Source organism: Orbicella franksi, chromosome 7 (genome assembly GCF_964199315.1).
Source record: "Orbicella franksi chromosome 7, jaOrbFran1.1, whole genome shotgun sequence".
Classification (NCBI taxonomy): domain Eukaryota; kingdom Metazoa; phylum Cnidaria; class Anthozoa; order Scleractinia; family Merulinidae; genus Orbicella; species Orbicella franksi.
The window spans coordinates 15,248,230-15,273,310 of NC_138151.1; the positions used below are offsets into that span (position 1 = coordinate 15,248,230).

General features: G+C 39.1%; 1 protein-coding gene across 5 annotated transcripts in view; it reads left to right on the forward strand.

Moving 5' to 3' along the window:
* Positions 1–25,081, forward strand: part of LOC145491894 (protein turtle homolog B-like) — a 30,611-nt gene that overhangs the window by 831 nt on the left and 4,699 nt on the right. The window contains exons 1-11 of one of the 5 annotated variants that reach the window (XM_081471183.1): positions 469–4,178; positions 4,310–4,350; positions 8,646–8,710; positions 9,503–9,868; positions 18,747–19,034; positions 19,866–20,141; positions 20,507–20,773; positions 20,879–21,199; positions 21,770–22,069; positions 22,275–22,412; positions 22,853–22,901. In XM_081471183.1, coding sequence (XP_081327309.1) covers positions 8,659–8,710; positions 9,503–9,868; positions 18,747–19,034; positions 19,866–20,141; positions 20,507–20,773; positions 20,879–21,199; positions 21,770–22,069; positions 22,275–22,412; positions 22,853–22,901 — 2,057 coding nt within the window. In that variant the 5' untranslated portion in view covers positions 469–4,178; positions 4,310–4,350; positions 8,646–8,658. The other 4 variants (XM_081471184.1, XM_081471181.1, XM_081471180.1 and 1 more) reach the window with 4 other exon arrangements.

A 25,081-nucleotide genomic window follows, 5' to 3' on the forward strand; every position in this document is an offset into this window, starting at 1 on the left:
CATTCACTTATGCTGTTTTGACCCAAAAAAAAATACCTAAGTGATTAAATCAAGATATGCTCTTCATATACATACAGTCTGTCAGTTTGACATTTTCTTAAATTATATCTATTGTATAAACCAACGAAAGAATTGAAAACTCACACTGACGAGATAATGTGGACAAAAATTATCGCTTTCAGTCAATCTTTGCTCAGTTTCCTTTGTCGCTTTGATCTTGTCTGATTTATGTCGCCTTAGGGAATTAACAAAAATAAGTTTAAATGAAGAGGGATAAATAAGACCAATAGAAAGATGTTATTCATGCTACAAAGGCTCCGAGGAACAAAAACAATTAAGTCTAAATATCTTAAAAAGCCATTCCTTTTCACGTCCGCTAAGTAAATTTGAAAATGTTACTTTCTAGAACGAATTAAATAGTGTATTCCTATCTGCGCAAGTTTCATATGTTAAAACTGCGTTGCTTTTCCTTAAACATTTAAAACCTTTTTATGATTGCATGTTTTTGAAACAGCACAACTAAGACAAAACAATGCGGCCGGCAACATTTTTCAACGGTACTTAACTAGTTTCCGTGTAACAATGTTGCTTTGCGGTAAATTGCTTTGAAACTGCCTTGTTTGTTATGCGTTTTGTTTCCCCTGGGCCAGTACAATGCAACATGTGCAAATTGCAACACGGGTGGTAAATTTGAGGAACAATGCTATTCAACTTGCAGCAATACAAAATATTTCTGCTCTTCGAGTTGCTGACAAAATGTGACCCTCTTGGCGTGATGAGGCTATTCAACTTGAACTTCTCAGTCCTTCGTTTTGGCCAGTTCTGGACGAGGTGAAGTTTTGTATAAGAATTAAGCAAACTGTTATAATCTCCGACTCATCTAACTGGTTCGTCGTAACATTTGTTCGAATTTAATTCTCAAATGCAGTTGATCGTGAGCGTTTTTAATTAAAACCGATTTATAAAATACGCTTCTCTATGGTCCGTTGGTTAAAGACAAATAAGTTGTTTCCGGTTAAACAAGTTCTTTCCATAGTCAAAGAACTCTTTGTTTCAACATGGTTTCAACAGGAGGCAATAAGACAATGGTCTCTTTGTTTCAAGTGGGTCTCGCAAAAGAATAGGAAAACGCACAGAACGTGCCTGAACAACATTGTAATCGATCACGATGCATATTTGCGTGTTTGTGTGTCCTTACAACTTGTGCACTGGTTGTTAATAGGGCTCTTTTATAACCTGAAAACAAAATCAGTTCAGTTGAGTTCAGTTGGTGAACGTTTCCTAGTTCCCAGGCCTTCAATGTCACAAGCCTTGAATACACTTGAATGGGTTCTTTGGTTTTGGAATGCGTTTTCTCTGTTATCAGCATAATTACACTCGCATTCCACTTATGAAAGATGTCTCCACGTAGTCTTATCAAAGACCTTTTATATCAAATTAAGAAAAAGGGTTGTCATGTGAACGGACCACGCTTGACCTGTTACTGCCCCTTTTCTGTGTCTAATTGTTGTGATTTTAATATTGTGGGAACAAAGCACATACATCCCCCGGCCAAATACTGCCTAGTGATTAAAACTGTACACATCCTTGCACAGCCTTGCATTGTAAAGCGTGTGCGACTCAGTCCTTGGAGGTTAGCTGTAACTGATCTGGGTCACTATAGCTTTCTTATCACTTTCGTGGAAAATAACTCCGAGAGTGTAGGTTGATATCACACCATGAAGTTACTACTGCATGGTAAGTAGGTATCTCACAGGCGGCCCAAGCTCAGTATGTGACTGTTGTTTTGATGCTACGCAACGAACGCTTTTTGACTTAGCATGAAAATCCAATTCAGTTGTTCTAAATATGCTATGTTATGTTTTAATCGCACACGCTCGGGTTAATCAAGTCGCTCCAGCAGTTTGTTATTGGACAGAATTAAAATTCTCAAGATAAGACTATGACCACCGATGGCATAGATGTTATTCCTAGCAAGTAGACTGCATCGTTGCCTAAGTTAACAGTACGTATAGGCTTGTGTTATAGTACGTGCTAACATGGTAGCTACACCGCCAACGGCTCAACATTTCGTGATTCTTTCATAGTCATTTGATTAAGGTTGTCCATATTTTTTATAATCCAACGTGACAACGCTCACCTGGTGGTCTCTCTCGCGTGAAGTCCATTTCTCGCGTGGGATCCCCTCTCGCGTATCGTCGCGCACACGAGTTGATCACACAAAAGGATAAAAATAGAAAACAAACTGCGGTCACAGGCATGCGTTGTTTTGTCATGTTTGTGATCGCATTTTGTTTTCTATTTTTACTCAAGCTGAAATGGCCGAAGACTGATAGTTTCTACACAAAGGATGTATGAAATTTGAACTAGCAGTTCTCATTTAAATCTGCAATCCACTCCGTAAATAATGCATGATCACGTTTCTGGTAGCCTACGAGCAGGCTCACGTTGGAGCACAAGCGCGCGAGGCGTAGCCGCGAGCGCGAAATCGAGCGGCGAAGCCGCGAGACGAGAAAGTACCTCTTCACCAGACTCCTTCCCGCCGGATCGCTTCGCTCTTCACTACTCACGCGCGTGACTCAAAGGTGAGCCTGCTCGCAGGCTACGTTTCTAGTATTAATGATAATGATTGTAATGCGAGAAAAATTCTTTCAACTTTCTTCCTGGCTAATGGCTCTCTCTAGAGTCAGCAACGCAAGGAGAATGGATATTGATTCGCACAGGTTTCACGATTAAATAACTCTCTACTTCGAATTAGGCTCGCCTTAACAGTCCGCCATGCTTTTTTTTTATTTGCCGCGTAGCCCCGCTTCGCTGACAGCCAATCACAAACGTTTTATTCAACTCGTTGCGAGACAAGTTGTAGCTTCAGCGGTAATACGAGCAGCAAAACTGAAATTTGTTGCAGAAAGTAGAACTCGAGTCTTCTTTGCGCAACATGTTGCCTCAACTTGCAACACTTTTCTTTTTTTTGCTGCGAGACCAGTTGGTCACAAATGTAGTAATATGCACAACAATGGGTTTCAACTTGCAATGCAACAATGTTACGAGACAAGTTGAAGGAAAATGTTGCTCCTACTAGCGGACCCCAATTCTGGCAAATTAATGAATATTGCCATAAAATGAAAATTTCTCAATGGTGACAAAACTTCCACGCTTTCTCATTCACACAACATTGAAAATCAAGATGGCAGTTCTGAAAACCACTGTTCTTGTTAAACTCATATTATTTCAGTTACAAAATTTCATTGCTGAGCTATTACTGGTCAAAATTAATCTCTAAAATCCAGCTTTCTTCATCCAGACCGAATCATTAACACCTTGGAATATCACTTAGCTAGCTTTGAAACATGTTTCTCTTTTGAGACTAGTGATTTAATTACAATTTTAGCTTTATCGAAATACTAAAAAAACAAAATTAACGACCGAATCTAACCATTTTTAAAAATATTGGTTCGTGCATTCTCCACCATTGTCTTAGTGATTTTGATTTTTTTGCGAGAAATAAAGGTCTTCACCAAAAGCGTCATTTTAGCAGCAACTTTCGTCTTTCGTTCTCCTGCAAACAGGTTTTTGGTGGTTTCAGTGCGTTTTTTCGATGTGTCTAATAAATCAGTTCTGAAGTTATTAAAGTGACCCAATAAACTAACGAAATGTAGGTTTAATGGATTTTTCATTTCTCCTGTTGAACAGCCGTCATCAAACGTAGGTCAAAAACACGCCACAAAGTATGTAGCAGTATAAATAGGAGACTTTTCTGAGACAAAAATAGCTCCTCAATGAAAAATTCATAAGCCGGTTTTAGATTGGAGTCAAATCATTTTGAACTATATATTTCAATATTTACTGATTTTGCACCAGAGTGAATACACAGCGCTTACTTGACCAAACATTTAAGTGGATTTTGATGGGTTTGCATGAATAACTCTTGAAATCCACACAATATTCTCATACTTCCACTGACTAATTCTATTCGGCATGATAATGAGCTTTGTCTCAAGTTGTACAAATTCACGTCACGCTGTGCGTCTTTTTCTATATTATCCGCTCCTGCTTTAATGTCTTATACGCCGGGTTTTCTTTTTTATCGAACGGTTTTCGGTTTTTTTTTCGCTTCATCTGTCGCGCTGCCTTTGCTTCAGTCTTTGAATTTTCACTGCTAACTGATTGCTTGGCTGGTAAGTAAAACTGAAAACAAAATCATCCACAGGCGGGTTTTAGTCAAAAGCTTTCGAATATTGATCTTAGTTTAGTAGATGCATTGCCGTTTACACTAAACCCTTGGCTATATCTTTGTTTATCTCAACAGGGTTGTGAATGTCAAGACCTTCACACAGTTTAGTTACTAAGGTAAGAATTCCTGTTTTTCAAACTTCATTTTCTTCGTTTTTCAGCGATCTGTCTGATTAATATCCCGCTCTGTTATTATAGAAAGGTTAAATATTAGTTCTGTATATGCAGTACCTAAAAACCCACCAAAGTTTTGCCTCGTATATCAAAGGATTTGTTCAAAGGATAATTCTTGGCTTACAAACACAACAGCCAGAGCATTTTTGATCCTGAAAAGAAACACCGCCATATTGAAGCTCAAAATAGCTGAATTACGGAATTCAGTGGTTATGGGCTTCCTTGAGGCTTAATTAATCGGGCGAAGATATGCCAGTAAAGGAAACTCGCGGTGATAAACTTTCAGAACTGGGCTGATGTTTTATCCGATAAAATGCTTAAGCGGATTTCAGTTCATAATTCACTGGCAAACGGTTATTGTAATAATTTCCGTTTCAAGAAGAAAGCTTTGGACGAAGGCAGATCATATAAACACTTGATCAGTTCTCGTGCTGTGCCATTCACAAAGAATTAGTCAATTTTTGAAACAATAGGTGTGCCGGGAATTAATGATACCAGGTTTCCAATTCAGAGCGTGTCTTCATAGGCTTGGTTTTTGGTCCAAAGTTTTCAGAGAGCGTGCAAATACTTTAAAGCTTGACGTAAGAGCGTCTCGGTGTTCTCCAAACGTAAATTATTTACTAGAGACGACAAGGCGAAACTAGTTTTTCTTCCACTGAACCACAAGTCGTTACGATTAAAACAATTATTTGCACTCTAAATCTTTTATTGCCCAAATTAGAATAACAGGGTTAAATTTTTCTCAAATAAAAGCTCTACAGTGTTAAAAAAAACCATCGATGCACCAGAGGTGAAAGCCTCTTCAAAGACATCGCTTTTGTAAGTCAAAAATATAATCTTAGTATTTGAGATATGAATAATTCTGGTAGTTTTCCTTCGTCTTGCAAACTGAAGATCTGTTTGCCGATTAGAAACGTTTATTTGACACAAAATGTCAAACAGTGTTCATTTTTTTTCTCGAAACATAACAAATAAAGAGCTTGAAAAATTGAGTTCTATTTCCGAAATAAAATAGGAAGTTAGAAAAACTCATGCCTCGGGACATCTATATATATTTTAAATTATCTGTTTGATATAATTTGATTTTAGTTGCTCTTCGTTCCACGTTCTGAAAATAGATCTCCGACCAGCTTTTTGGAATTCTTTTGTGTTTCCGGTAGGAGACGAAATGAAAGGTGTTTCAAGTGCCGTGGGATTGAGTGTTATAAATACAGAATGTTTAGTCGGTGCAAGAAGACTAATAACGAAATAAAAGAGAAACTGATTTGATATGAAAGTAAAACATCACCACGTCACGTCTACAATTTGTGAGTCACCTCGAACACCCTTTGGAGACTTGCAAAAAGGTAGAAATAAGAACTGAGAAATCTAAAATCTGCAAAACTATTCTCTTGTAAGGAGGCTCACGGGCACCGAAGCAACACCTGAGATTGCCCGGCAACCTCTCCAGCGAAAACCAGCGTTCAGTCTATCCGGTGAGACAGAGAAAGATCACTCTGTTATAATATTGGCATAGGGTAGGATAATTAATCGTTAATTTAATTCATACTACAGTGCAAATCATGATTAACACAGACGTATTCGTAATTTTCTCAGCTATATAATAAATGAGTAATCGTAAGCACTCGGCAATTTTGAGAGAATATTTAAACATCACTAGTAGTGTAAATCCTAATTGAGCTCGCATTTAAACGATTACATATGTGTATTCCTGTCTAAGTTACCGATGTTTTATCACGTTTCTTTATAACGAGTGCTGTGTTTCGGAAACGTTTAGCATTGTGCAGCCACATCGCGAAATATTGAGTTTGTCCCGTATTTTCCCTCGTCTGTGAAATATTGCAAGAATCTCCGGAAGAGATGTTTCACAAAGATATTAAGAAAAAGAAGTATGTGCACAATATTTTAAAAAGCGTTCCACGTGGAAAAATTGACATTGTACAACGAAACGACCTCGAGATTTGCCGGGCTTAAGAAAATTTGTCAACATTTGTTTTTCCTGGTTCAATGTCCGTAAAAATAGGCAACAAATTTTCCGATCGCTTTTCACTTGGAACAAGACAGTAGCGTGGATATCATAGAGTCACCTAACTCAAGTGTTTGCTGTATAGAGGCCATAAAGGGTGCTTGAAAATATTGTCTGTATGGCTTTGTGGACAGTTAGAAATATCATGACACTAGTCAAACTCGTCCCCAGGGTCATCTCGGCCATGCCTTCCAACCTCACGTTTCGTTCAGAGAAAACTGTTAGCTATTAATCAACTTTGAAGCACGAGCCTACCACTAATGACTGCTCGAAGTTGATAGAGGTAAATTGAGCACCGTAGCGAGTTAGTAAAGATGATGTTTTGAGTGTTAGCCATTCGTCAGAGGCTGGTGGGTCAACGACCGAGGAGCTACCTCACGGTTTGTGCATCTTGAAAAATTTAGTGCAAATTTTTCAAGTTCGTCGTTTGTAATCCGCCTTAAACTTCTCCATCCTTAACCATCCTTGTTCCTTCGTGGTTTATTATTATATCTTTGATGTTTTTCTATCTTAGCACACTATTATTTTCAGGTTTTCTCCAATTTAATTTTTATAAACTTCGCACGTGGCTAAAATAACACCGACTGGCTTATTCATACATGAGTCCTAATTTGGTATTTTGTCGCTATTCTTTTAAAACACCTGGGTCTTTATCATATCCTGCAAAAACACGTTAGCTTGCTAGCGAGTACACCGGAGTACTAGCGATTATCAAATGAGCGCTATTGGTCACAACCGCACGTGTGCGGTTGGCATGACGATGGACATGCATCCTGTTCACACGTAACTAAGCAGTGTCGTAACTAATGTTAATCATCGTGTGGTGTTTTGCACCGTTCACAGTCAGGTGTTTTTTGTTTTTGTTTTATTTGCTATTTTTGCTCGTTTCGCTCCTCTACATTCGGTATCGTCCGAGAAAGCTGGTCAACGACCATCACGCGTCCTTTACCTTTCAGCGACTTGAAACAGAAATAGCAATAGCAATGAGTCTGTCGCTCTCTCTCGAACGAGAGAGATCCTGGGAACTAGCTTGGAGAAACGCGCACTGTAGCAGTTTCCCGGCTATGAAGTGAAGCGCAAGCTTGATACAATAACGAGACATTCGAAAACAAATTATACTATAAAAAGCCACAGGAATTAATGTGATTTGATCTAGGGGCGGTCACCGGTGGTGGTTGGAAATTAACTTGACTCCGCCTGGGGATCGTATGTTTCTTTTACTGTGGTTTCGTCGCAATGTTTGCGTCAAAATTGAAGGGGTGGAACTAAATGAGTTCTGACGTTCCAAACTTCAGTGTCAGGTTTGTTTTGCTTAGCAGTACAACAAGTATTTTGAGAATTTCGCCGTCTGCTAAAAACGGAAATTTTATCTCGATCCTATCTTGGATTGTTAAATTCGCTACAAAATCTATCCGCCTCACTTGACCCCTTTCTGCGGGAACCTAAACTTATCTTCTTTGACGTCAGACTGTTCAGGGCGAGGAACTATTTGCGGTTTTCAAATATTTACAAAGAACGCAACCTTTATTATGTCCGAACCAAATTGAAATTGCTCGTACTAATCGGAAAAATTGTTTACCACCGAAAAGGTTCATGGAAAATGCGCTCTCGCGCGGTATTCTTTGTTTTACAATCAACCATGCAGCTATAATTGATTAATTACAAATTCGGAGTCATTTCAATGTAATTGTTTCTCTGACAATGAACTTGATCGCTCGGTGTGGTTTCCGGTGGTTTTTCAGCTTGAAAATTTGCGCTTTTGCAGCTCTATTATTTTTGCCGTGAAACCGTTTATGAACCTGTATCGAAAAAAGATTTCGCCTTTCGAGTGTTTATATACCGCGCGAGTGATCACGCGAAACGTAGAACCTCCGAGAAAACCACGCGCTTGTTTGATTTCATTTGGTGTCAAGGCATCGATTTACTTGTCAACTGAAAGGTCGTCTCGCAATTTGATTGGCTGTCGCGTGATCCTGGTGTCCGTCAATTGTTATCTCAGGCCATTTCCATTTTGGTCAATTTAGTGAGTCATAGATGTCCATTTCAGTTTTGTATGCCCGATTAGGGACCGCTTTGTCTGTAGTGTTATTTTCACAAACATGTGTAAAAGGTTCGTAAAGTATTCTTGAAGGAATCAAGGAGCAGAGGAGAAAATTTTACGAGAATCGTCGCATTTTAACATCCGTGATTTCTATGTCCTTTTCGTTTATAGGTTCGATAGCGTCATGTTTTGGTGTTTCCTGTGGATCGGTTGCTTTTTCTCTTCATTTCAACGAGGTAAGTTTGTAAAACCTTCCCCTAATTATCACACTTTTGCCGAAACGTCGCTGAAAATATCTCGGCTTAAAATCAGCGACCCTTTCATATCATCAATGATGCTGTTAGCGATCCCTAAACACAACAAACTACTGATTTTACCGTAATATTGCGCCTCAATCGAATGAACGATCCTCTAAACTTCGAGAGCTCTTCATTCTGGAGCAGATCTCTGGTGCGCATCGTATTTTTATGCAGGATCGCAGCGAGTGTAATCGTGGACCCAGCAAAATTCAACGAGAATTGCGATCTATCCACGGAGCACTTAAATCGATGTAAGATTTCTCAATGAAGACGCTTAACGTTCTGGATATTATCGCGCTCGAGATCTAAACAAGTTCTGTCGTCGCGCAACATATGAGTAGTAAACCTCCATGAGGTGTCTTCGCTGTTTTCTACAGCACGTGAGAAATTCTGACAAGTATTGAGAGCGCTGGTAAATAATTTGAGCATTTTGTTTCGCATATTCCTGCTGCGTTAGAAAGCGTCATGATTCGATCTTGGGCCACTATACTTTGGCGTAACCAACCAACCTAGACTTCACAGCTGTGTAATTATAGCGCACGTTTTCTGTATTTCAACATGTAGAAGCCGGAGCTTTTCACGATAAGTTTAAGCAGAGATCAAAGCGATTATTTTTTGTCAAGACAAGAACAAATGTTGAGAATATGCCGTTTAAGATCGCGTCTAAAACTAAACTCAGAGACTTAAATGTTCAAGGTTAACCTATCTAATTTTCATTTCTTACTCTAGGCTTAGCGCAAGGAAGTTCGTCGAATACAGATCCAGGCGGGGGGAAAAGTCCTCCGTTAGAAATCGCCGTAAAGCTTGGTTCAGACGCAATTATCCCTTGTGATGCTGTGGACCCGAACCAACCGTCCGATCTTTTCGAGTGGCGAAAGAACGGGTCGAAAAGCGCGATTTTTATCAAGTTCATGAACTTCAAACCACACATTGACTCGCGCTACTCTCGCCGTTTGCATATGATAAACAGTTCCGCGATATTACTTTCGGGAGCCAAGGAAAGCGATTCGGGAATTTATCGTTGTAGAACGATGCAGACCGGTTCGGAAAGCACGATCTTAAAGCACGGGAGATGGGTGGTTTTAAAAGTTACAGGTAAGTTGAAAAGTGTTGACCCGAAACAGTAAAAAACCCGTGGCACGCATGTGACAGGTTTGGGACGGGCTTGTATGACCCTTGCATGGGACGTTCGTTTGTATAAAATAAGTTAGTTATCAGAAAAAAACGTTGTTTTTATCGATTGACAACAGGTGCTTCATAGAGGCGATCCACTTGCTAATGATATATCGTTTAAGAACGCCTACGAATCAGATTTTTTTTTACAAATTTCTGGACACCAACACTTTCCTGACAGCTCGTAATTACTCCTGAGAAAACGTCGTTTGTCTCGGCAGACAAGCGTTCTTTGTGGACTTCGTGTATCAAATTCACGCTAAAATTTCATCAGAAAGCGTTCTGCGTGACATGTTTGGATGGTCAAAAAACCCTGCTGAGAATACGGGCCTGCTTACATCTGGAAAGTTTATATCTATTGTATGCTTTCTTATATTCGCCATTGTTCAGTGCTTATTTTTGGTTGTAACGTCATGGCAGAACTCAATAGGGTTTCTTGATTACATGTAATGAGGGGCTTTCTCGAATCCGGAAAGGATCCTTATTTAGCTTTATTTCGTTATTATAGTCAGACTAAACTTCGGGAAGCTATTTGAAATTTTTCAAACCTCTTAACCTTCTTTCTTGTTAAATTCAAATGATATCGATGTCTTTGAAACGTGTTTTGTGGGCACTGTAGACCGTCCAGGGGGAATAAGTTTGACCGCGGTTTAAATTCCTGAGGTTTAAAAAAATGGTTTGTTTTAAAGCAAGTTTTTATGAGTTTCTTCTGAAAGAAAACAACATTTTTGAAATGAGATGTTTGTTATCGTTCAATCGAGACGTCAAAACATACCAGTTACCAGTTTTTGTCAACAAAACTTTTTACCCAACGAGTTTAATCTGTTTGAAGGAGACTGAAATGATATTCAAAATCGTCGCCTTGTTTCGTAACCTTGGCCTAAATGTATCATTAGGACTGGAGCAGTTGTAAACTTATTTCTATCGTATTTGTTTCGATTTATATATTTACGGTCGCAAGTCGTTTGCAATCTCTCTCTACTATGTACAATACCAAGTCTTTGTACCTTCATGGCATGTTAATCTTTGAACTGTACTGATATGAACGCTCGACGAGTCAAAATGCGACAGTTAAACTTTCTTTCATTTATCTTTAAAAATCAGGGTTTATTTTCAGCGCCTTATAAAATACGATGTGAAATTTTCGCCATCAGTAAAAGTACAGCTAGACGGTGCCATCTGAGACTCTAATCTCTGCTCTTTTGTGGGCCGCCGTGCTAATCCCTCCTGATTGAAATATGCATAGCCGAATATAAAACGTTTGTGCATTACATTGAAAGGGCATAATTACTATGTTAGACCGACAAGGCCAATAAGGCCGATATCACTGAAAGCATTCAACGACGGAAAGCTCGAAAAGCAAATTTGTACTTCAGTAGTTCTGCAGGTGTTTTAATGGTTCTAAACAATCGTCAGACAAGATTTTTCACTTTATTCTTAAGTTTCTCATGTCCTGAATTTATAAAGAGCATTATGAAATGTCTTTTGTAATGGTTTCACACTTTCTTTGTGTTCAACAACAATGCGGAACAGTACTAAGGGAATGTTTTGGTCGGCTACCTGCAGAGAAACTTTTTAGGAAACGATCTACATGTTATTAAGGCTTAATAAATGATTTTGCATTCCCCTATCCTTACCACGTGGAGTTTGTTCTTTTTTAAGGTCTCCAATCTGCAGTTAATGATTACTCAAAATTTGCTTCAGTTGTTTCATCGAAACTATTTGAAAGAAGTTGCAACAACATTGAACAGCAAACAACTGCCTTCGTCATTTTCTCACCTGTACAATTTGTGTATAATAAATACCGTTTGTCTTCGGGCCGACTCGGTGCAAATCCAATTGCTGAGTCAAAGAAACGAACATGGCGAAAAACTCTATGTTAAGCCTTTTATTGTTGTGAAAAAAATGTCTTTTAACCACAAGAAATAGCCCGCTTCCTAATTTACCGCCTCGGGCTGAACAAAACTTTCTTTGGGAAGCAAACATTACGCGCAATTTAATATCCTTTGTTTGAGAAGGTTTTTACTCGTTGTTGATTTAAAATCCTGACATTTTGACAGTAAGTCTTTGCTTGTCGCATCCGATGTTTTCTTTTCACTTTATTCAGAGTTACGTAGCGCTTTTGGAATTCATTTTACTTCAATTAACATTTCTTTCTTTCGCAGCTCATTGAAGAAAGCTCTTCACAAACATGCTCTTTTCTCGTCTTTTCCAAATCTCAAGAAGTTACCACGATACACTTGCAAGGGGTATATGGCTGGATTTCACAAACGAAAGAACTATCTTATACCCAGGAAATTGGAAATTTAAGTTTCAAGATGTAATAACGTTTTTGTTTGTCCAAACAAAAAAGCAAACCAACGACATTTCTTTCGTCAAATGTAAACCCCCTTGAAATTGCCATGACAACAAAACGTGCTTGTATGATCAAAGACCCGAAAACCTGTCAGCTTCGAAGAACAAATTTTGAATAATTGAACAATAATGTTCCAGGGAGGTCTGTTGACCCGCCCTTTGAAAAGCAAGTGTTTTGAGAGCAGTGACAGGTTTGAAAATAATTTTGTCAATATATGAACACGCAAGGAAACATTCCAGCTTTCTGCTCCGTTGTTTTCCGCCATACAGGCTTAACTCAAGGGAAAATCGTATTGAATACAAGATGTCCTAATCTAAGCTAGTAAATCCTAAATCAGGAACAAATATACCAACATCCAATACGGACAACGTTGCGGGAGAAAGTCAACAACGAAAGCAAATGGCGGTCGTAGTTTCTCGGTCACGATGTCTGCGCTTTGTAGATCAACCCGGCAATTGCCAAGAGCTCTATTTTAAAGATCTCCTTTGTTAAAAATTTGAAATTTAATACCGTCTTGTCATTTTCTCCGGGACAGTACGTGTATCTCATTGTGTTTTATGAAATTTTTCTGCACTAAGCAAACAATATCCGTGCCAAGTTAGTAAACTCGCCGTGTAGCTCATCAATTAGGTTAAAGCGAAAAAGCAAATACCATTTTGGATCCTGGAAGTTTACCGTTTCAGTATTACTAACTCGTGAAACGTGCGTGGCGAGAAAAACTGGTCATTTGACCCGATTTTATTTATTCGGTATTTCTCTCTCTAGCAATGGGCGTATACTAATGATTGCCCACTCCTTTTCAACTCTGTTTCTGTGCTTTTTGAAATTTTTTGATTGGTTTGAAAATCTCTTGCAATAAGTGCTAATCAATCAGAACCGCGATCTTGTTGCCTCCGACCACGTCCCATCGCGACTTAGAGGCTTTCCCGCGCGTAGCAAACGGAGCACGTTTTCGTGCGCTTATCACGAGGTGACAGGTGCTCACGTTGAACTTAAATTGGTTTATGGTTTGTTGTTTTATTTGTGGCTATGGTTGTTTACCATTTACCCGAAAATTCCTGATTTCGGTCAGAATGTAAATGGTAGGGCAATTTTGGCTCGACCGACGGAAAGAGTTTCAAAATAAACGGAACGTCTTAAAAGGTACTCCAAAATTTCTAAAGGAAATATCCGAGTGGAAAAGTGTGTTTACCATTTGCAATTCTTCACCGCCAACTTGGAATTCCGATTAGGTCGAATTCGTCCCAGGTTCTCTCGGTAAATTGAGGAATTCTGAACGGAACTTATCATCGGGCATTTTGATTTTCATTTGCACTGGTTTCTCCTGATAAACAAACTATGACTATGTCTGTAGCTTGAATGGGATGTAATAACAAACGATGTGGTTCAAATCTTTGGGATTTATCAGAAAATCGTGAGGTCCGTAAGACTTAGGTGTGAGGGTATAATGAACAAAGTAAGTCCAAGGAGAAGCGGGGAAGGGAATTAAAATTTAACTGTAAACGGGTCAAGGTTATGTAGTGAATTATGTGGTAAATTAGTGGTGTAATGTTATGGAATGCATTAATCGTAAAATAGGTCGCACCAGCAATATTTTTAATTTACATGTTTGTTTTACGTTTTTTTATGCATACATTCTAGATCTGTTTAGGTTTCAGGGACAGTGACAACTTTTTAAATTCACTTTGTTTATTTTTCTCTCGTCGTGTTCCTCAACTTAATTTTTGCGTCACTTTCATAATTTTGAGATTCTCTGATATTAAATCCCGTCGGACGTTATTTTCTTAACTTCAGTCATCTTACTTTCCTCGCTCAATCTTAAACTAACCTCTTTCAACTTTTAAAACTTAACTTAATCAAGAGAGCATGATAAAGGATAAGAGAGTCAATTAATCCCCTATTTAGGCGTTATTCCCAAGGTAATCCCTTTTTAGGCATGGTTCCCAGCTCTTCCGCGCGTAATGTTCTCACGCGCGTTAGGTCAATGTTTTCGTGGAGAATGAAAATACTTTTATAACACGAAAACATCCACGCCAGTGGAGGCGGCTTCCGCTGTCTGCATGAGCAAAACCCGCGTCATAGGACTGGCGTTTTCTTGACCTTCTCAGTTGTGATTTCCGAAACCTGAAGTGATCTAAAGATATCTGAAAAGGGATAATTTAAGGAATAAGGCCTAAAGAGGGATTGACTCTCTTTATACCATTCATGCTCTGCTGACTTAACCCATTACATTGATATAAACTGTTAACATTTCGGCTTTCTCTCTTTTTCTCGCTCTATCAGCCCTTTTGCCAGCTCCGGTTCCTCCCTTCTTCCTAAAGAAACCGCTGGACAAAGTAACTGCTAACGAAAGCGATTCTTTGTCTCTACTCTGCTTGGTTGGGGGGTACACCGGAACCGGAAGTGGAGTGGTGTAAACACGGGGCACCTTTACCATTTGCCGCTTCTGTGTCTCCCGGAAGTCGACTTACAATACCATCCGTTGAACCTGATGACAGTGGTCGATACCGGTGCTCCTCGGTTAATTCTGTTGGGCAACTTCATCACGTATTTGAAGTTACCATTAAGCGTAAGAAATGATTTCTTGTCGCATAAAAAATTCACCACAGCACTGCGGAAAAGCCACGTTCTCGTCTACGCGACCTTAGACGTTTTTGTTTTGTGTTTTCAGCTCTTTTTATTCGGCTTGGTGAGCGCAAACTGTCAATACAAAGTTAACGTACAATGTACAGAATTCAGAGATATACGGCGCTAAACCCTGATATGTTTCTTTCCAAAAAGGGTTAAGTATTTTCAGCATTTAATTAAAAGCGCGACAGTTATCTTTAGAATGAAGAGTAAATATTACCTTCACGATAAGTTTCCCCGCAATTCTGGGAATCTTAAAGGAACTCAGTCACGGCATTTTCAGTAGTTTTGGCCACGTACAAAATTACCTTAAAATTGAAGGAAACCTAAAAATAGTAGTTTGCTAAGATAGAAAAACACCAAAAAGATAGTAGTAAACCATAAAGGGACAAGGACTGGATGGTTAAGAATAGAGAAGATTAACACGAATTACAAACGACGAACATGAAACATTCAGGCTAAACTTTTCAAGATGGGCGAACCGTGACGTAACTCCTTTAAACGTCATAACAACGTGAAGACATACGGGTACATGTACTTTGAGTTTAGAGTTTTTCCAGACTGTGAATGTCCTAGTGTCCCCGCGGCGTTGACATTTTGTTCTGGTACAGTCGCATATCAAGAGCTGAACTGCTAGTAAGCTGTCCGCTATGCTTAGCTACCGGCAATTTTTATTTTTCCTTTCGTCTCTATTTGTTTGCTTCTATCTTGGATTATGGTTTATTTTCTGTGCAAGTTGCAAATGTTTTATTTGGTTTAATCGCTGGGTCGCATTTTTTTTCGTAGCTTTAATCTTTTTCGGAGTATCCGCTAACAAAGGTTTCTTGTGAATGTCTTTTAAAGTATTATTATTTCTGCGCTGCGGTGTAGTTAAAGGAAATAGGTCACACTATTAATTCAAATCGAATGGAAGCTGAAGATAATGATTTTAAACAGACAAAAAGCGCAAGCAAAATGGTTCTGTGTGAATTGTAAAAATTGCAAAATATCACACGATATGGAATCAGATTTTAAACTTGATAAACCTGGGTAATTATTGTCTAGCCACCAATAAACAAGTTTAACGGAGTCAGTTCATATCAATAAAAGGGTGGTGTTTATAATGTTCCGAAGTCGCTAGTGTTTGGTTTTAAAGCTAAGATCCCAGGAATGTGTCGTCATTTCCAAGTTTGTCGTAGAAAGGAAAGGGCGGCAATTTTGTTGTACTTCACGTGACCTGGTTCCTTTAAACTCGTCTGTATTGCTTTAGCTCATTTTTTTTTCAGCTCATGCACATGATAACCACCGCCATTTATCAGTTGTCTTTTCACCTCTATATTGCGATCATTTGGGCCGTGTTTAACTAATATATTTCCACATTCGGCACTATATCTAAAGATCCACTTCATTTCATTGATACCGCATCCTTCCTTCTCTTTTCAATTTCTCGGCCAGACGATTATCCTTCTTTTCAAGCACACATGTTTCCTTCCTTAAATCAAGCCCTTATATCTCATTGCTGAGTACATGATTGATATATGCACCTGATACAATACATTCCACTTATATTTAGCATTCGAGAACTTAAACACTCACATTTCAACACTGTGGGATATCATTTTGATGAAAGTACTCAGTGAATTGCAGGAACATATTTTCGAAGTAACGGTGACTGACGATGGCCATGAGGAAATGGATTGCAGGATGAACAAAAAAAAAAAACGCTGTCATTTATTTTCATATTGTTGTTGTATTGTTTTATGACGTACTACAACATAACAGGATTTTAATTAAGGAAACCCTGCAAACAATACGCATAATAGTATTTGCAGAATAGCATTCGTAAATGTGAAGCACTGATTAGGAAGTGATGATTAATTGCTTGAGGATGGCAATGGCTTCAATATGGACTAACTTAAAGTCAGTTGAAACTGAGAGGCTGCATGTTACTATCAAGTTCACTCGAACTCCTATCATAAGAATTTGCAAACAACTTCGGGAAAGATTTTTAGATTTATTTTATCAAAGAGCTCTCTGTGTTAGTCGGAATTCATATGTTTTTGTTTTTGTTTGTGTTTTGAGCTCGTGGACTCCAAGGAAACGGTAATAATTACACGCGTAAATATCAACAAAGCTGTCATGACATTATATTTGGCCTGAGTTCCTCGCAAGCATTCCTTTGCAATATGTTTGATGTTTCTACAAATATCATTATAAACCGGTTTACTACCCTTTGGTTTGGTTAGGGCTAGGTTTACATTTTTCCCTAATCCTTCCGAAGTACTGAACTCGCCCAACTGAGTCTATTCCGGGAGATTCTATCCATGGAGAGTTACCGGAAAAGATTTCCGTTGATCGAAAGATAATCTATCATTCGCTAAGAGGCGCTCAATAAGCTTTTCTTTGGAAACACGCTTGAAAGCAGTATCGTGGATATAACCCATGCAGTCACAGTGACCTTTATGACTCTTTGCGGTGATAAATATTCTTAACGAGTGATATGTGATTGGTTGGTCAAAGTGCATTAAAACAGATTGGTAAAGAATTGTTGACATTTCCACTGGGCAGACAAAGGTATTTTCATAGGACTGTTACGTGATACGCGATCTTCTTAAAAATAGTATTTTACATCGAGTGAGTTGTTTTCTAACGGAAGTTTGGCTTCTGTAAGCACATGAAGAAGAGTAATGCTCTAAATTACTTTATGGCTTCTTTGGGAATGTTGCCGTCTCTAGAGCGAACGGAACAGAAGTTTTGGATTTTGATAATTCTCTTACTCGTGACAAGCGCAAGTGCAGCAAGCTTAACTCAAGGTACAGTGACGATGGCTACCTGTAAACAAGTGTAGTTTCTTTTCCTCACCATTCAAAGCTGTTTAGTTGGTCATCTAGAGATCTGTTTCGCCTGAAGGAATCGCTACCAATTGTATTTTAACCGACAAAGCACACTTGTTTATAAATGAGATTTCTGATCTTCTCTATACAGACGAGTTCTAAAGAACGACCTCTCATTCCGGTACAGAAGACTATCATTTTAACAGAACACCACTGTAGTTTCAAAGATAGGCGAAATATTTGATATTTGGATTGACAGCTCATCAAGGAGCAGTGTTCCTTACTAGCCACCGAGCGAAATGGTTGAGTGTTGTAAGATCAAAGGCTTATAAAACTTCTGAAGCATATCACATGATATCATATTCAAGTCTGTAATTTGATTGATTTGAAGACCCAAATTGTGTTTCATACAATTGTCTTTACCAGACTTTTAAATGCAGACCGCACAGGTGGTCAGTGGTTGTTTTTAAAACCAGCATATTTTATTTTGTTTCTAAACATGAGCTTGTAGGAATCGTTCCGTTTTCTGTTAAGAACTTTATTGTTTTACTTCAGGTGAAAGGTCGCGTGCATAGCATGTGATACTTGTTACTGCTTGCTTTCTCTACGCTATTTTAACAATTGCAGGAATTTTTGTTTAGAAAAGCTTCACTTTGTTCGCCGTATTCATCGTAATTTCGATTTTAGTTCCGAGGTAGTAAAGCGGTTGTGAGAGGTCGTACAAATGCGTTGCACACTTTTCGTAGTACGTTTAATTTCTTGACTACAGTTTTCACAAAACACCTTTTCGTGCATACAAAGCTTAATCGAAGTCATCCACGTTGCATATGCATTCGCTCCAGTCAGTCTTGCATGATTCCTCGTGCCTACATGTTCTCACCAGCACATATCAAACAAGTACCTCATTATAAAAGGAAGGAATATTACTGAAGCTTCACCCTCTCCGCTACACCATACCTTGCTTTCACTAGCTTATTTCTCATCTCGAATATTTGTGTTTTAGGAAAAGCTGCCTTACCATCTCGTCGGAAAACAGTTGTAGAAAAATATCCAGCCGTGTTGGACTGCTTGATCGATTCCAACTTGCCGAGTGAGAACGTAATTTACAGCTGGACTAAAAATGGCGCCGATGCGACTTCGGACGCTCGCGCCACTATCATCGCGTCGGGAGCTCTGTTCATTAAGTCTACTCGCAGGACTGATTCAGGTGTCTACATGTGTACTGCCAAGACATTTGACTCAAACGGCCTGGTAAACTACCCTGGAACTGATATTATGTTGGACGTTCAATGTAAGTTGATGGCGATCGAAACTTGCTGGGGAGCAGGGATGGCGCAGTGGTGAGAGCGCTCGCCTCCCACCAATGAGGTCCGGTTTCGATTCCGGCCCGGTGCGATATGTGGGCTGAGTTTGTTGTTGTTTCTCGCCATGCTTCGAGGGTTTTTTTCCGGGTTCTGCGGTTTTCTTCCCTCCACAAAAACCAACATCTCCAAATTCCAATTCGATCAGGATAGAGGACCAGCATGGAAACCAGCTAGGACTGATGTGGAATTCTCTCTAAATATTATAATTTATTTTATTTATTTATGTATTGGATATCAGTTTTAAATAAACTGTGATATATGTTTTTGCCTAAAATACCCTGGGGTTATGGTTTTGTTAAATAGCTATACATCTTCGTACCTCAGATACCCTCAGGTATCTAAAAGTTTGACCTAGCAAAATTTTGACCTATCTACTTTAACACTTTTCGACACGACATACCGGGTACTAAATTATTAGGAACTGGCCCGACATTCTCTTTTTGAGGAAGGGGCGGGAGGGGGCAATTTCTTGCCCTGCAAAATCTTCTGAAATAAAAATCGTGTAAGGGGAGCCATGGGGAAAATACCGAGCAATTGCTTTCTACTATCCAGGTCCTACTTTTGGTGTTAAAGAAAAATGTTGCTCGAGTTATTGCCCTCTAAAAAAAGCACAACCTAAAAGCGAGAAAAAAAAATTCATGCCCCAGAAAATCCCCCCCGACCCTCCTCAAAAAATAATGGTCCACTCCTTAGATTACTCTTCAACCGATATACCGGGTATTAGATCATGTGAACTGTTTTACCTTTTCTTCTCTCAGTTACCCCTACGATTACCGATATGCCGGATACCGTAGCAGCACCGGAGGGATCAGATGCCCGATTGCCTTGTGTTTCCGTGGGAAATCCTTCAACCCACTTTACAAACTGGACACGACATGGCGAGAGCCTTACATCTCATCCAAGATTTGCTGTTCTGGAGAAAGGATCGCTGCTGATACAAAATGTTCGACGTACAGATGCCGGGGAATACGTCTGTACTCCTCACAACAAAGTTGGCGCGGGAGTGTCAAAAACTACAAAGCTTGTTTTGAAAGGTAAGAATAATTTTTAACGGCTTTAAAGGGGCTCAGTCACGGTATTTTGAGTTATTTTGGCCACATACAAAATTACCTTTAAATGGTAGGAAACCTGAAAATAACAGTTTAATAAGATAAAAAAACACCAAAGACATAATGATAAACCATAAAGGAACAAGGATGGCTAAGGATGGAGAAGATTAAAACGGATTACAAACGACGAATTTGAAAAATTGAGGCTAAACTTTTCAATATGCGCAAACCGTGACTGAGCTCCTTTAAATTATTGCTGTGACGGGGTATCGCGTAGCAACCCTGCTGATCCGCACCCTGTTAACACGGGTGCAGCGTGCAATTTTACTCTCTGTTCCTCTTTTTCCCAGTTGTTCCGAAGTTCATCGTTGCACCTCCAAGTATCATGACTCTAAGAGTAGGTGATGACGTCAGTCTGGTCTGCGAAGCTACGTCAGAGTCGCCTCCCAAGCTAACGTGGGAGCGCGAAGGAATGCCCTTCCCAGCGGACCGTACGGACATACAAGGTGGAAAGTTGGTGATTACTGCCATACAGAAAGATGATTATGGAGTTTACACATGCATTGCTACTTCAGATGACGGCAAAGCCAGGCATTCCACCACTATAGCTGTTATATGTAAGTTGAATTGCTTGAAGTTATATCAAGTCTACAACTATGTTTTTAGAGGGTAGGTAGCTTACTTATTTGTTGTTATTGTGTTTCTTTATTTATTTGTTTCAGCCACTCCTAGCAAGCCCACAATTACTAGCGTGCACTTCAACCGTGCAACAGCTGTGGTTAAGTGGAGGCCTGGGTACGATGGTGGTTATCCGCAACAGCTGGAAGTCTGGTATCGTCTTGTCACAGATAACGACTACGAATGGCGCAGGTCTGCTTTCCTCCTAGCCAGTGTGACTTCATACAATATCCCAGACCTCCAGCCAGAACAAGCATATTACTTCAGCATCAGAGGCATCAATAGAGAGGGAGCTGGGCACTTTAGTGACCTTGTAGAAGCGAGAGGAGTTCCGCCAAAGATAAATCGATCACCTGATAAAGCAGGTGACATATCATTAACTCCATTTCTGAAACATTTAACACCCAGGTCCTGTCCACGCTATGCCGGACGAATTAAAAATGCAGCTTTATCTCTACGGTTAGGCCTACCCTCCACGTTAATCTGTCACGAAAACAGAGCTTTTCGAAAACGCTCTTCAAACCGGAAGAATTTGAAAACGCCGGCTTTGCGTTTTAGAGTGGACGGAAAACATTTTGAAAACGGAGCTTTTCGAAAACGATGGCGTCACGATAATCATGTGATGATTTCCCTGATCGAGTTTTCCTCAACAACAAATCCAACATGACTGGCGATTGTTGCGTTTTCAAATTCTTCTGGCGTAGTGTGGACGGAAAACATTTGATACGTTTTCAGAGTGAAACTTCTGTTTTAAAATTTCTCTGGCATAGTGTGGATGGGGCCTTAATGACTTGTCCCAAGAGATCAGTTACAGTAAATTTTGCTTCCCGAGAATCTCAATGTTTCCCGAATTGAGCAGTTTTAAGGTACCCTTTACGCTTTCCCTCCTTATGTTCGAGGACTGAAACTATAAATATGCCTTTTGTGTTCAACAGATAAACCTTTAGCACCGCAAAACGTCATAGTTAACATCACCAAAGATGGTTATTACATCACGTGGACCCATACAGCTGTTCCCGGCCGACCGGAAGTGGAGAAATTTGTTGTGGAATACAGAGAAGGAAATGGCTCGAGCGCTTGGCTTGTGGCAGCTGCCGCTGTCCCCGAGGGTCGCAAGGTCTACTTATTTGAAGCGGAAATGATCGAAGAGGACAAGACTTATGACTTCCGGGTATTTGCTTTTGGCGCCAACGAGTTCAGTGACGCTGCTTACGTTTCTAAGACTTATAAACTTGGTGAGTTTGTTTTTTTGCTCGGCTGTTATTTATCTCACTTTGTACGCAAGAAAACATTTCTTCAGAACTTCGAATTCTTGCGACTTGGCATTTTACTAAGAGTGTCTTTGATCCATCGAGACAGTCAATCAATCGATTGATCGATTCAAATTGATCCTTATTTCTCTTTTGCTGACTCTTTCACTTGGTCTTGCTCTCGTTTCAGGTTCTCCCGTTATCGGACGGCGTTCTGGTAAAAGTGACGTCATTCCAATAATAGCTGGAGTCCTGGGAGCCTTAGTGGGTATTTTCCTGCTTGGCTTGGTGTGCTTCTGCTTTATTCACAGGAAATCCAGAAAAGAAAGTGAGTTGGATTGTTAGAAAATGTTCTCAGAGATAGTAAAACAAAAAACCCCCCTCCCCACTCCTGTTGGTGAAACGCATCGTACTCTTCGTTGACATTTTTGACTTGGCTTCTCCGCCTCTCGTACTAACTTGGTCTCTGATTGGTCACGAACAACCTTGTTCCCAGGCTCTTTCTCCTTTGGTAAGGGAGGCGCAAAAGAAAGAGAGCCTGGGAACGGGGTTGGGTCAAGAAATGGGAAAAACAATATAGACCTTCTCAATGATTATGTTCATAATCAAATCAAATGACTATTACGTGCGACAACGTTACCGAAAAAATTAATATGTTAAATATAATTAATAAATTATGTAGGTTGTGATCTATTCTAATTTAATTTATGTTATGACATGATCACTTCAATAATGATGCTCAAGAATTCATTTCACCTTTTCCTTTAGATATCAGTAAATCCGGAGACAAGAAAGTTCACTTCACTCTTCCTGATGGGTAAGTTTTCTCAAGTTGTTCGTGTTTATTATAATTAGTTACATGAATGGGCCTTGCTCTTATCGGTTAATGGTGAGTCGTTTTATTACTGACCTATTTTGAAGTATTCGAAGAAAAGCAAAATGGCGGAAATCGAGTGAAACAGAATATTAGGCAGAATCTTCCAGTATATCGCTGATTTAATCAGCCGGCCGCTACAGTGTTAACTCCTGAAGATGTCAAAGATACAGACGTACTGTCACACGAGTGTGAATTGAAAAGTTCTGTTACAGCCGAGAACGGTATTTTTAACCTTTTTCAAAGCATTTAGTAAGAACCGCCAAGAGGCAAGGCAGTTAAATGTGTTATTTACGTTTCTACATCATAACTCCCAAAATTTGTACAGTAGACATATGTTAATTTTGTATTTTGCGCAGTATGTTTACCGTTTTTTTATTGTTGCTTTATACCTCGGGCGCTTTGTTTTTCTTCACTTAGGATAATTAAAACAAATATATGCATCCATAGACTTGGAGTCCACGCCATTCCTGACTTTTTGCGGTATCATTTGTTGGAATCAGTTCCGATCCTGGGATCATTTGTGGTCCAATTTGGGGACCATTAAAGTTCCCGGGATCAATTGCGGGCCTATACAGACCAAATGAGTTCAGTTAATAGAGTTAGTTACAAGTGGTGTTATACACAAGCGACAGAATTGCACGGGAAGATCTTGAAAGAACGCAATACTGCAATGACAATAACTGCACGGAGTTTTCAATACTAATTATCTTTGTTTCGCCAACAATTTTTATGTTAATAATTTCTTGCAATTTTTACATTATTCATTAGTGTTTGTGTTTCAATTGGAGTCGGTAAAGGCGGTTTTGGTTTTCGCATATTGTTTTCCATTCCCATATCTATATGGCTGTTCTATAATTTATGCTGACTACAAAGTCATTTGAGTTTCAAATCATTGACAGGTCCTTTCAGATAATTGTTTGGTTCGCTTCCAAAAGCATAATTTGACTAGTTGTCACGATGTGATGTTCTGTAAAAAACAGAAACAGCGATTTAGAATCATACAGCAATTTTGGATTCCAAAATGAAATGTTGTAGAAATATGGGTTTTGACGTCAATTACTAGCGTAATTTATAACGTTCTTGAAACAGTTGTTAAAGTCGATATGGGAGCTTCATGGAGGTAACATGTCAACTTGTTTCTCATTTCTCAGTTTGTTAATGTTCTCGCTTTAGTTTGCGACTGGTGTGGTTTTTTAACTGTTTGTTCCTTAGCTAAATCATTTCGTCTTTAAATTCGAGCAGCATTGATACTGTAAGATTTATTTCTTTTTAAAATTTTTATACGCTCCATATTTTTATAATCATGGAATCATTTTCAAGGCAATTGAATTCTTAATATTTTTTAACAAATTACATTTCGTTGAACCTATAAAGTTGGTAGTTAGGTAACTCAATGAATTTTTTGTGCCAAGGGACAGCTGGAGTGATGTTTACAGAAATTAGTTACCTACTAATTTCTTTACATGATATCCCGTCACAGCAGAAGATAGTCTTTTATTTGAATGGTATAGCAGGGAAACACCCGATGTTGTAAGACATTTCCGACTATGTTAATTATAGTTCTCGCCTTGCTTCAAATTACATCCAAAAATGATTTCTGAAAGGAAGTTTACTCGCCTATCGCCACCATGATCTATTGAATAACAATAATCAGCGAATTGCAGCTTGCGTTTGAAACTCTTGTAGAGTCCGCGTTTTATTGCAGACTAAAATTTATCTGGAAAAACACTGCTCGGTAGAAGACCTGTAAGATGAGGACATTTTTTTTGTTCGTTTTAGTGTGTTTTGTAGTTTTTCGCTTTCTTACTGCCCAAATACTAAATGATTCATGCTTTGTTTTATTTTTGCGTTGTGACAAGGCAAATGAAAGAAGCAATATTCATTATAATGTATACTTTAAGAAATCGAATACCAAACTGACTAAACTGTTCGAGAACAGGAAAATTTTATACGTATTCTATGGGCAGTACTAGCAACAACGTCGAAACACGAAACAGTAAAATTGCAAAGCGGTCTGCAATAATCATTGAATAATCGGGTTCAGTTTAGTTAATCGTTGGATGTTGGATGTCGGATGTTGGATGTCAGTTTAGTTATTGTAAATTAATGCTCTCTTCTAC